Source organism: Abramis brama (genome assembly GCF_963993115.1).
Source record: "Abramis brama genome assembly, chromosome: 13".
In the NCBI taxonomy this organism is placed as follows: Eukaryota; Metazoa; Chordata; class Actinopteri; order Cypriniformes; family Leuciscidae; genus Abramis; species Abramis brama.
In genome coordinates, this window is record NC_139975.1 from 14,725,687 (window position 1) to 14,740,009 (window position 14,323).

At 39.4% G+C, this 14,323-nt stretch overlaps 1 protein-coding gene across 7 annotated transcripts in view; it reads right to left on the minus strand.

Moving 5' to 3' along the window:
* diaph2 (diaphanous-related formin 2) overlaps nucleotides 1–14,323 on the minus strand; it is a 444,655-nt gene that overhangs the window by 326,831 nt on the left and 103,501 nt on the right. For all 7 annotated transcript variants that reach the window (XM_084132527.1, XM_084132524.1, XM_084132525.1 and 4 more), the window contains one exon: nucleotides 5,492–5,631. In XM_084132527.1, the coding sequence (XP_083988653.1) occupies nucleotides 5,492–5,631 (140 nt within the window). The remainder of the gene's footprint in view (nucleotides 1–5,491; nucleotides 5,632–14,323) is intronic.

Consider the following 14,323-nt stretch of genomic DNA (forward strand, 5'->3'; position numbering starts at 1 on the left):
TGTTGAATCGGCGCCGGGCCGTCTGTGAAAGAGGGAACTCTGATTGGCTGTTCAGCTTAGCGAGAATAATAGCAAAACAGCGAGCAATGAAGTTAAAACGGTACAGATAGAAGGCTGTTCTAATGTTACGTCATCTTACCTGAGTGTTCCTTGGCGAATATTTCAATATTAACATGAGCGGAGTGGAATAAAGAAAAGGATTGATATTCAAAACGGTAAGCACACACTGCTTTGTTTACGGTTGTGTATCTGCAGCGTCAGTTTCCCTTTTTGAATGACGAATACAGATGAATATATCTGCAGAAATGGACAGTTGTCTCATTTACACACAGGCGCAGAACGCGCATTCTAGCTAACAGTCGGCTGTAGTTCTCTCGGTGTGTTCAACGCCCACTCGCGGGAAAGCTCGCTGCCATTGCCACACTCAACTGTCACCGCTACAGCCAGAATGGATGCTCCTAGCAGCTTAATTTGTTTTACAAAGCCATACATGTTCGAGCCTGGACTACCTACTATAATTATAACATAAGCACACAAGGCAACTTACACTCATTGGTGGGCACGCACTGCCGACGATGGCACCAGTTGTCGGACTCGGCGCAACGGGAGGATGAAGGCCGAGGCGGGAGATAGTCGGTTCGGCCCCATTTAACGTTACCAGTAACAGCGGATTATCAGTGAATCCCAGTTGTCTCCGACGAAAGTTTATAAAACTATCCCGTGTAAAATGACCACTACAGAGGCGGGTTTTGGTGGTGATCCTCAGCTCTCCATCAAGGTGGCTCTTCACAAAATTAATCCACCTCTTGTTGATATGATAGTTTTTCGGAAATTTAAATAAGGACACCGATTTGTTTTGTACGTGATCGCATCCAGATAATACGCATTTCCGTGACGAAGGCATAGCTAGCTAGCAAACTGTAGGATGTAGTCATTAATAGTACTGACAGTAAACTCGCGATTGAGTTGCAAACTGATGTGAATGGGCTCCAGTGCGTCATCAAGTAGGGGCGTGTCCAGGAGCTCAGGGGCTCCAGTGCGTCATCGAGCCCCCGTTTTAGCCCCGCCCAAATAATCCGGAACACAGCAATGGTGAAAAACTGTTTAACGGTCTAATTCCACAATTCAGTACTTCACAGTTCACAGTCTTTGTAATATAATTTAGCAATACATTTCTAACATTTATAATGTGTTTAGATTTTTTTTTTTAGAATTGCCTTTACAGGGACTTTAAAGACATCGTTAATATAGTCCAAGTGACTACAGTGGCTCAATCTAAAGTTTATAAAGCGACGAGAATACTTTTTGTGCGCAAAAAAACAACAAAAATAACGACTTTATTCCACTATTCATTTCCTTCTCTCTGGGCCTCGAGTTTTTTCACGTAGTGTTCTAGCGCAGCGCGTCTGTGTTGCACGTCTGTGTTGCTGGAAAACCTGTACATTTTTTCTATCCTGCTTCCATTACAAATCTGCGGGAACCAATCACAAACTGGCTTATCCACCTGGCGTGCTATTGGCGGGTTTAACGCGATGACGTCTCTCGCACGACCGTCAATCTAATTCCATTTAAACTCTCCACAATGCTCAATAGGGCTGGGCAAAAAAATTTTGATTTTTTGATTAATCATTTTTTAAAATGTGGTCGATTCAAAATCAATTCTCAAACGCCACGAATCGATTTTTTTCCATATTTATTTATCTATTACCCAAAAGCCAGTATTAGTTTTCCTCCACTGTTCACAGGTTTGCAAACTCCATTTTATAGTTAATGCTGTGAGATTTTATGTTTGTTTTATCTTAATCATAAAATAACCTCAACTAGTGCTGCACGATTAATCATATCGCGATGTCAAGCCTACGCAATAATATGACGCAAAATGCTGCGATTTTTTATGAAATAAACTAATTTGGGCTAACGCAATTAATGCAGCATCTGTTCATTTTTGTCATCCTTTGGCTAGTGTTACATAATCTACAAAAATAAGTTACATAATTACAAAATAAGACTCGCGCTGATATCGTGCGTGCGCACAAGACAGCCCAGAATACAGTTCTCTTTCGCGCTTGAGCGAACAATAACACACACAATTATGCCAAAATGTCTTTTTGTCCAGTATCTTCATAACATAAGAGCAGTCTTTCTTATGATAAACGTGAAGAGTTGTGACTCGTGAGAGAATGAGGCGCGTGTGAGATCCGCGTGTCAGCAGCGGCAGGTCTTAAAGGGACAGTACACAGTAGCCACTAATTATCTCTGTCGTTAAAGTTAATCAAAGAACAAAGGGAACAGAGAAAAACACTCACTGCTCTTGACTAAAGAACTTTTGTAACTTTAATAAGGATTAGTCTATATATAATTTATAATTAATGCAGCGCAGACTGTTTGATAACTTTATTCAATTTCTGCATATGTCCTACCTGTTAGACAGGAAGGGCACAGGTAAATTTGATTCTGTTTTAATGTACCTAAGTGTACCTAAAATAAAAAGAGTTTAATATACAGGTTTGTAGGTCTTAATTTCTTTTTATTAATTAACCACTTGTAAACTTTTTTTTTTTTTAGGATTTGTATTAAATATATATTCATTGAGTCGAATCGAAATCGAATCGAATTGAGAGCTTGCGAATCGAAATCGAATCGAATTGTAACATCTGAATCGATACCCAGCCCTAATGCTCAATGGCTTCTTTAGTTTAGCAAACAAATCGCTCGAGTGGGTGTAAATACCACTCACTTTCATGTTTGTTTTTTTTGCACAACCTGCAAAAATCGCTCTATGCCATTGCTGCTTCTGCAAACCGCTGATCAATGCTCCAAACCAACACATTTGTTGACACGTTTCCTGTCTGGAGTTTTCGTGTCGCTCTGCAAAGTACGTCACCTGGATCGTTGGTCTGATTGGTTGAAGGACTATCCAATTGCGTCATTTGAACTATGCCCGTTGATCACGCCTCTTGTGCAATACAAAATACAGAGCAGACTCCCTAGACTAATGTTCAATCTTGAGCTTGCTCTGGTGATAGACTAGTCAATGATAGAAATGTCAAAGAATTTTGAGAGATTATAACAGCTATTCAATACACTTGCAAAGCAACAGACTGAAATTATTAATATTTCATTACATGTAAAACGTGTGAAAAGCCTACCCTTTTACATCCATGAGTAAACCGTTATCAACCCAGTTTCTGCACCCTGAGTGCACTGTTTGATTATTATAGAACAGAACATGCTCCAGGAATCATGACTTAAAAGGAATTCACACTCTTGCATATTTCTTGCAAGCATATTTCTTGCAAAGGACAGAGATTTGACTCATGAGTAATTGCACCATGGCAAAGTGAAGGAACTTGGGGTCATTTTCATCCCATTAATTTCTCATTCAGCATGTACTTTGGCTTTATGTCCAAACATTTCAAACTTCCACATAGTCCAGTTAAAAAAAAAAAAAAAAAAAGACCAGTGGTTTCGGAAGAAATTAGTTTGGTCTCAAAGGAATTAAACTTCAAGCAGACACCTAAACTTTCTCTCATCTGTGTGGGATGAAGCAAGTCTAACCATTCTTTGATTTCTTCATCCAAAGAAAATACTTTTACAGTTTGTAACACACTACCTAAAATCTTCTTTAGATGTCTCTTGCAAATTGAATAATAAAACTGCACACGAAACTGTCCACTTATACAAACAGCGGTGCATTATGTTCCTGTCCTGTCTACATAAACCCAGAAAACCGTAAAGGTTACATTACCATGCTGTATTCATCACACGGGTGGATATTGTATTTGTGATCCGAAATAATTAGCTTGACTCATAATAATTGTAACACAAGCAAGCCGGTGAGTAGCATGAGTATTCCCTCAGTGTTGCTAAAAAAAATAAATGGATTGACTGAGGTAAAAGGAGAACGACATCAGTAAGGTGAGCATCTTCATGCAGCACGTCACCCCAGGGTGCTTCACTCTGAGCAAGACCTGACCTTCAGTGGGTGGGTGAGACACCGTTCTGTGCCCCTTTCTGACTGGGAACTCACAAGTTCAGGCATTTGCAAATGCCCGGAGGGTGGTTCTGGCCTCAGTGGCCCCTCAGCGCAAACTGCCCTTTTACCAAGAGGATGTGCTGATGCCACTCGTCTTCAGCCAGCAAGTCTGATCTTTACAAACAACCTGTCCTCATGGGGGGGACGAAGTGTGGGCTTCTCGAAGAACAACGCTCTGTATCCGTTTCCCATGATTAATGACTAACGGCGGAGTAAATAATTGGATGCACGGGCCCCGGTGCCGCACTGTGATGATCTGATAAAGACAACAGAACGAGCTGCCATCCCTTCATTTAATTAGGGCAATAACAAGAGATTAGCTTGAGGCACTGTGTTCTACAACTCACATTCTGGATTATGTGTTCTGTGACAGGAAAACAATAGCAAAACCATTCCAGTGTTTGTGTTCCTTTGACTCACTGCATTGTACCGCCACCTGGGGAGAGGGGTAGGGGTGTCTATTAATTGCTTTCCAGTGCAAAACCCATCTGTTGAGAAGAGCCGCGGTGGGTAATGCCATCGGATCAAATGGCGGTTCCACTCGAGTCCTTCTCCCACTGCGCAACAGTGGACCTAAAGAGATCGTCTGCCTGCCAATTGTGTGATGACCACTTTATATGCTGCACTCATTGATTCACATTAAGAGCCATCTCTCAGACAGTGCTCTGGTAAATAATTGAGAGAGTCTGCTGTCACATAGTGTTCCTCTGCGCTACTGGGACCAAATTAAATTTGAAAATCCCATCCACGAGAGGGGAGGTGAGACTTTGTGGGAGAGTAGGCTGGGGGAACCGAGATGGGCCTTATTATGAGTGAATGAGAGAGGCTAATCAAAATTATTTTTATTTATTTTTTATCAAATTAAATTAAATAAAAGCTTCACAGAAATAGATAATGGGTGGCTGAGAGAAACAAAAAATATTTTAAGTACGACATTAGGCATGATCAGAGCAGATTAAAAACACGCAGACAACGTCAAAATACGTACTTTGGTGGAGGGACTTGAAAGCAAAGGCGTCTGGTCTTGTAGTGGTGGTTGGTGTGCTTATTAACGTTTCAGAGAATGGCTGGCTGTCTGAAGTGTTAAAAAAAGGATTTCCTATCTATTAGAGCTTAATAGACAGAGAGGAGGAGATGACAAGGCCAGGCTCAAAGTGACTGGTGGATACACTCATTTAGCCGGCTATGCTATCGGCTATGCTCATTTAACCAGAATTGGGGATCCATACGGACCAAAGGTTAAAAGACTCATTGACAGATTTCCAATTAGCATCCTGAAAGAAATCCTCCAAGATTGCTACATGCAGACAGGAAAATTAGGTTTAACTTTTCATTTCACAGTGAGAGAGTGGTCGGAGGAGGCTAAAATGAGTGTTGATGTGTCAGGTTCCTCATCAGCATCAGGTTGAGGAAGGAGAGACTGGAATGTTAGTGTGGGAGGAATGACTGACTGACCTGACTGGGTTGCTGGTCAAGGACACACGCAGGGACTCCAGGCAGTTGAGCAGTTTGTCTTCGGAGATGCCCGAGCGCAGCTCATGCACGTACTCTTGTGACGATAGCGTAGACTCGTGCTTGCTGTTCCTCAGTCCACCCTGTGGGAACGAGACACATTAAGGGATCAGCCACTGCACCGCTGCGCTTTACACTCTGTTAGGCCTGTCACACGTTAATTACAACATCTGTATTAGACTTGATCACTGGAGTTCATGAGCTTACTAAGAACGAACGATCTCTCTGCTTCTACTAGCAATCTTTGACTTATAAAAGAGAAAAAATGTAATATTTATACTGACAGTAAATGAGCAAAAGCATAGGAATTTTTCTGAAGAAGTTTCAAGTGAGTCCATTCTCATCATCTGACAACAGGCAGAAAATAGTAGGAGGAGGAAGTAGTTACCAACACCTGATTTGTGGATGAGGCTGCACCCCTGTGCTGCCAGCTGTATCCCAGTCTCCAGCAGGTGAGAATGATTACTAACAATCCGTAACTGCAGACTCACTTCCTCCCTAAATCAGCAGACTGCCCACCCACAGCACTGACTGACACAGAGCTACCAGCTAGACTAGTCAGCAGGAGCTGCCTCATGCTAATTCTACAGTAGACAGAGTAATGGGAAAAGCTCCCACACACAAAATAAAAACAACAGCATAAAAGTTATTTTATCAAAATATTATATTTTGGAGCTAATATATAGAGAGAAACCTTTTGTTGAGCTTCAGGCGTTCAATGGCTACGTTCACACAGTTGCAGCAGAATACAGCTGTCGGTCATGTTGGGGAACTAAATATGGTTCACTTCATATACGTTCATACATAGTTCTTTTAGAATAATACTATAAACTAGCCTTATAAAACGTCCCATAATAATTAACTGGAATTAACTGCATTTGTGAAATGTGCTCATAACATGGTAAAAATGGACCAGTGGATATAATCTGCAGATAGGCTAAATGAATTGTGACACTGCAAGGCATTTTTTGATTATATTTTGATTAAGAGATTTAAAACTGCAGACGCTGTGAATCAGAATCCAATCAAACATTAAGCACAGAAGAAAAGCCTAATTTGAAAATGATTACAAGTGATATTATTAGTGTAAGTGAACACATCTGTTCCTAAATATCCAAAGCATTCCTTATAGTACTGTGACCTCTTAATTGCTATTCACATTACAATACCCTGAATCAATATGTAAATGAAACTAAAGTAATTGGGTAACATTAAAACAAAAACATTAAGTTAAAGATACAATTAAAACAAATAATTATAAAATTAATTAAACAATAAAATAAAATAATTTTGATAATTATTATATTTATTATGTAGTTGACATTACTCAAAATTATTATGAGAAGAGAATGACTGGTTATTCTTACCAAAAAGGTTATTCTCGTATTTGATCCACTCATCATGTATGTTGCTGTATCGACAGGTAAACAAACTCTCTCATTCACTGCAGTAATGCATGCTCTACCCACAATCCCTCACTTATGAGAGGTATACAGACAGTAAACATACACATGCTACTTTTTTTTTTTTTTTTACATCCTTTACTTTGTGATTAAACTGTTTGCTTTATACAGAAAAGAGCCTTTAAACTAACACAGGTGTATAAAATAAAACAGTATGAACAGGTAACAGATCAAATGCTAAAAACAAATCAATTTAGTGACAGATGGGAAGTCTTGCCATCCCGTATATAACCAGGCCTAGGTGGATTTATTTATGATGTCCGTGCATACAAAAATCTATTTCTGTGCAAGCTGCCAAGCTCGTGGTTTTTTGTGACTACTTTCTTTACTCTCATGTGTTAGACAGACGGAGTGAAGATTGTCAATCTGTTACCTGCACTGCACCCCTTGGGCAAAAGAATTGAAAGCGTGCCACACTACTGCTTTCCACTTTTTTATATAGCACATCATTCTTATTCTTGTCATTTTACTTAGGTTTATTTTATTTTTATTTTTTCACAGTTGTGTTCTCTCTTATCTAAGTCATCCATGTGTTTCTTTTTCTTTTGAAGCTGATGTTTTCCATCTGTATGTTCTGAAAACAACAACCTGCCAAACGAGGCAGAGGAAAAAGAAGAGGGCGACGGAGCGCAGGGTGGGCTGTCAAAGTCACCCGTGTAGACGGAGGGATGAATTAATGCAGACAGAGAAGTATGTAGGGTAGTATGGAGCGAGTATTAGCGGTTTCTTCCCTGGCACGAATGCGCTTTAATGTCGTCGTCCCAGGATGTGGCTTCCCCCAGCAGGCAAGCTGCACTAATAGGCAGTCTTGGAGGAATAAACAGGGCATCTATGTGAAGAGTCCCATTTCTGCTCTGTTGAGGCACAGTGAAGAAACTTCGACACGGGCAGCAGCGCTGGTGTATATAGCAACAGGAAAATAAATGAGCTATTACTATAGGCAAGTAGGGGGTTGCGATAGGGAGACAAAGTAAGTGTTGAGTCTGCAGAACGTGTAAACATGGCAGACAGCGCAGTGATTTACTCCGCTGCGATCAGCAGGTGTTAGTATTAGGGTTTTAAAGCAGTTGGTTAAACGTGGGTGGTGGTTTAGAAGACATGACGGGTTGTTGCAATAAAAGTGACCTTGATGTTGACTGGCAGCTGTGAATCTGCACTGACCTTGTGTATTCTGTTCCCACCATTTGTGTGAATAAGATGTTCAATAAGAAGCGCTATGCTGCAGAATGCTTGCATGCCTTTTTAAAAGAAGTGAGATCTAACTCACTAACTCACTAAACTGATGCGAAATCAGTCCATTTTTTCGCTCCCTTTCTCTCCATCAGAGGATGACTCTTTTTTTCCCCCCAAACACATCTGAGACACTCAGGTTGAAGCGATTCCGCTTTCTTCTCAGGCAGGTCCTTATGCTTGAATTTGTCTTGATCTGGATCCAACTAAAGATCACTCAGTTCATCTGCCTCTATAGTTCAGATGAGGGAAACCGAGAGACCAGATATGACTGGTGTGCTTATACCTGCCTGATAGAAGTAATGGGGTGTGTGTGCGAGAGAGGTTATTACTTCCCTCATTACTGCCTACTAGTAACTGTACTTGCCCCTGGCTCTTTCCAGACCTGCTGCAGACAGTTACCTCAAATTCACTAAACCACAGGCAGAGCCGATCTCTGTCTCACTATGAGAGGAACCAAATGACGACTGTGCGACTATGACTATCTTTATATATTCAGAATATCCTTGGGTTGGAAAAGTAAAAGATATCTGTAACTTTCTATTCTGCAAAGCATGTAGAATGATTTGTGCAAATCCATAACAAAAAGTAATATATTTTGGTATATTACTCATTCCGGATGCAACATTTTTTTTTTATTTTTTTTTTATTCTGGCAGGTTTGTTTGTTTTACATCTTATGACTGATAACAAATAAATGGCCAACATTTTTATTCTATACTATTTTGTGTTAATAACTGAAAAAACTAAAATAAAATCAATCTAAATACTACAAGTGAATTTAAATAAATGTATATTTATTTTGTGAATTGCCGTTTTTGCAGTTTTTTTAAGGATTACCTTCATGTGAGCATGAGATGATGGCAAAGGTAAATGTAACAGGCTTGAACTGAGAAGTTTAATAGACCTTTTATATACTAAAAAATATAATACATTTTATAATTAATATAATAAAATAAATATAATATAATACAATACATGTATATTGTATATAATAAGTAGAATTCACACAAAATTGTTCATTCATATATCTGATGTGGCTGCCTGATCAAAATGAGTGCTTTCCACTTTAATTGTTGTGATGTCACGAGCCAACATAACTTCCTGTTCTGTCTGCTCCTCTTCCATTTTGCATTGTGATCTCATGGGAGAGGTAGGTTTCTTTTGACTTCCTGATAATCTTATTTCTTATAGCTTATATAAACGTGTTTATTGTAATAATTGCTTTTATTTCTATATTTTCACTCCAATTCATGTGTATAATGTTATTTTACCTACCCATGTGATTATTTTTGTCATTTTTACTTTTTTCCCTGTCCATCTATTCAATCACAAGAAAACACACAACGCAGACAACAACCAGTTACATATGCACAATTAAATATCTAACCAATCTGTAATATCGGCCTAAAATAACCTAGAATAGTACCATTATATCATGCATATACAAATGATAAAAACATACTTGACACATCATAGCAGTGGCCTAAACACCACCCAGAACACCTTAGCAAGCACATGGCATTGGCAACAGCTATGGGCATCCACAACACCCTACAGCATCATGGCAGCAAGTTTACATGGACAAACACCACTCTAATATTTAGTGTGAATATGCTGAAACAAGCTGAATCTCAAGCATTCTGAGTATTGTGAACAGATCAAGTTTGCTACAAACAATAAATAATGAAAAGCAGGGGCGAAAGTGCTCTCTGGATTTCTTTTCTTCCCAAAAACAGGCAGAACCTTCAATCTAACCCACTCAAGAAAGAGTTTCTGGTTTCACTATCCATTGACCTTTACCACTGGAAACCAAAGACAGGACATAATATGCTGCTTAATGACCCTGGCCAGCTCAATCCATTGGGATGATATCAACATTACACCAGACCACACTAATCATGCAGACAGCCACATCTACTGGTTCACTGTAATTGGGTTTCTGCTGTTGGCTAGAAAGAACATGGGGGAATGGTCTGTGTGCGGGTCTAAAGAAACTCTTGAGGAAAAGCACACAGTGGGGAAGAAGAAAGGACGTAGAAAGGGGAGAGACCAAAAAAAAGAGAGAGAGAAAGAGATAAGGAGGAGAGATCAACCAGCAGATGGATTGAGTGCTGAAGAGATAAAGAGAAGAAAAAGATATGGAAAGAGGAAAGAGTGGACAGAGAATCTCAATGAAAAGGGCTCAGTGAAAAGACCAATACAGTCCTTTGACCAAGCTCAAAGTGTTCATCTCCGAGTCTTATTGAATCCTTATTTGTCAATAACAGCATTTCCTGCCAGAAACAATAGTGCAGGGAACAATTACTCCAGTGAGTCTGTCAATTTCACTATGGTACAGGGACACAGCCTGGCTATATGTGTCTGTGTTTTGTTTTTTTGTTTTTTTCTGACTGTAATGGGCCATGGCTCGATCTGATGTGAGAGAGTGCAACTATCGCAAGGGGAGGAGATGGGCCCGCTGCATTTCTCTGCACCTCCGCATCCTACACCCATTAATAATGAGACAGCAGCAAACTGACAGGCGGCATGGGGACCAGCCATCGGGTGCCACACATGTTGTCACAAACAACTGTTGACAATGAAGGTAGGGACACACCAAACCGATGCCAAAGAACTCGCAGCGGAAAAAAGTCAAAGGAAAAAATATGTTCTTGAACACACCGAAAGGACTAAACGACTGTCAACTAGCACACTCGTTCTGCGCCCGCGTGTAAAGGAGATAACTGTCTAAGCAGATATATTCGTCTATAATATTCATCATTCAAAAAGGTAAAGCAAAACCAAGACTGCAGGTATACAAACCATAAACAAAGAGGCGCTTGCTTACCGTTTTGAATATCAATCATGCTGATCTTCTTTATTCTCATGTTATTATGGAAATATTTGCACAGTGGAATGCTTAGGTAAGATTACGTAAAATAAGAACAGCCTTCTGTCTGTGCCGTCATGACTTCTTTGCTTGCATTCATCACTTCTGCTCGTATTCTCGTGCACTGACTCGTTTGCTAAACAGAACAGCCTCACCAACAGCGATTCTATATGCTGAATCGGCCTAAAAAAGCAGATGGTGTCCGACTAGAGCCAACGGTGCGGAACACACTGAAAAAATTGGTCCAAAAATGGATTGGTCCATTCGGTCCATAGAGTAGAGTAGAGTAGAGTAGAGTAGAGTAGTTTAAATGTGTACAAATGTGAATTTAAAATGTACAAAGGCAGCATTTATTTAATGCAAAAATGCTGTAAAAAACATTTTAAAATGTAATTTATTAAATTACTTTTCAGTTAATAAAGTATTCATTTATATAATTAATACATATGAACAGATTTCTAATAATTTCTAAATGATTAATAATATATATATTTTTTTTTTACTAACATTTGAATTATTATATAATGGAATGGAATGTAATAATCATATAGGCTTTTGCTCAACAGTATTTCACGCAAACTGTTAATCTACCGCTCTTTCCTATTTCTATGGAAACAGCCCTTCTCTACAATGGCTTCCTGAATTATGTCATTATCTAGCCCTGTACTCACCGGATGCTCCAGAGTAATCTAGGTCCAGATCTGAATCTAGATTGGCAGATGCACGTCTGTTTGCAGTCAGATATGTGTGGAAAGAGCATGATTACGAGCTGATGGAGGAGAGTGATAGCATGCGTCGCACATTGTGGATGTAATTTATCTCCATGTGAGGTCACCGCACCGGAATAATTCTGTTAAATTACGGTTCGCAAGTGAGTGTCACTTTAATAAGGAGTAAACAGATAACATGCTGCCGATACCCCCATGACTCTATCTCTTCCACACTTCGCGTGACCTTGTCGAATATCTCAGTGACAGCAGTAAGGAACCATCAAAGCAAAAGAAGCGGTTATCGCCAGCGTGCACCAATGAACATGACCATCAGGCGCATACACATAACAGGATGTGAAACAGCAAAAAACGACTACAGCAAAACTCCATGGAGAGAGCCGATATGCATGCTATGAAACAGCGGGACCTTGAAATAATCTTGTGTGCATTCAATGTCTTGTGCGAATTAAATTATATTAATATTCGGATCCCTCCATAAACACCCAAAATGATTGGTGATAATGGGGTTTTTAATTACCTCTTCTTTGTACATGATTAATGAAAATTACTGGAGTGCCCCACTGATCTTTTTGAAAAATAATACAGATGTAATTGTTGCAATTAGTGCACATGAAGCCATATCAAAGCCAAGTGGTTGCAAATGTTTTATTCCATAATTTACTACTCATTAGAGCTTGATTGACAGTCTTATAGAGGGGGAACCAGCAACATTTCTATAGGAAAACAACCAAACCCACAAAACAGAAGCTCACAGGGAAAACACAAGTTAACAAAAAACTCGCTCGTCTGAAAGGTCAGCTGAAAGCAGCATCAGTTGAGATGCATGGATAACAGCACCCACAGAAAGACCCTGAGGGCATCCTCTGCTTCTCAGTGATACGTCTTTTGAAGTGTCCAGGGAGCTGCACTCACTGGGTTATTTCCCATAAAGACATGCAGCGTTGCACTTTCTCTCTTCTTAAAAACACACAGGAGTGGTGTCCCACATGTACATGTAACACGGTCTAATTTGTCAAAATAGAAGAGCCACCCTCTTAACAGAATAGCTAACTAGTCATTTAACACCTCAGGAAACGTGGGCAGATGTTGAGATATTTTATGGGAATGTTTTGTCTTCAAAACAAATTAACCACTATATTAGCATCTGCAACATCGTTCATTTGTGCAGCAAATGTTTTTGACTTAGCCCAAAGACAAATGTGTGACATTTTTATAAAACAAATATGTATTTTAACTACGATAAATACGAGATATATGAACAACCTCTCTGTACATATAAAAAACTTGATTCATTTCAAGACAGACTTCGCGTAACTAACTAACTAACTTTAACTATGTACTAAAAGAAACAGTTTATAATAGTCATTTGTTTATGAATTGGACTATGCTGGTTGTGATGCAAGTTTGTTTCACCAAAAAGAACAGGCTATGTAATCGTGAATAGGAGTATGCTGGTCATGCTGTATGTTTTTGAATAATGAAAAAGAAATAGTTCATGATAGTTCAATAGTTCATAGTCATTTGATCATGAATCGGACTATGCTGATCTCACTGTATACTTCTGATTCGCTAAAAAGAGCCGTTTCATAAGAGTCATTAGTGAATTGGACTACACTGGTTGGGCTGCATATTTCTGATTCACTAAAAAGATTTGGTTCATAAAAGTCTTCTGACCATGAATCAGACTACGTTGGTCATGCTGCATGTTTTGGAAAAGTTCAGAACAGTCATTGTAATATACTTACATTGGAAGTCTATGAAACGAGGCATTGCTCTGGAATAAAGGTTCAAATACACAATAAAAAGACATAATATATAAATTAAAAGATATGAGCTATACAGTTCTGCTTTTAAACCCTCTGGAATACCACAGACTTCCACTGTTAGTGCATTACAGTGAATGTGATTTGGTTATATAAACTACAAAAAAAACAGGATTTCTATTGAACCTGTAACATTCCTTTAAATGCATCTGCTTCTCAGCTCCAGTTAATGCGTCGTTTCACCCGGTCACAACCACTTAGCTGACTCAACACTACCAGTGTGCTGTGTCACTATAAAATGGAACCTATCCAAAAGCAAATCACTTCACATTCTCCACCTGCACATTAAAGTGCTGATGTTCACTTCGTTGAAAGCATAACAGCAGTCCCGTAGAGCATCGGCAGGTGAGTGAGACCTAGATAAAAACAATGCAAAAGCATATTGCTTATAAAACTATCTGAATCACAGTTCTCTGTTCATGGTGGAAAACACAGGTCTCTGGCATGAAGCCAAGTCATCTGAGGATGGCAAACAAAGTGATGGCTTTGTGTTGATTAAAGGAGGATCCCTAAAAGGCTTCGTACAACAGCAGGTGGCACAGCATGATAGGATTACAGCATTAAAAGCTATTCTTCTGTCATTCCATCACAAACACTGAGTGTTATACCCTATACATTCAGTTTAATAGCCCCATATTCGCAAAGGCCTCAGGGACT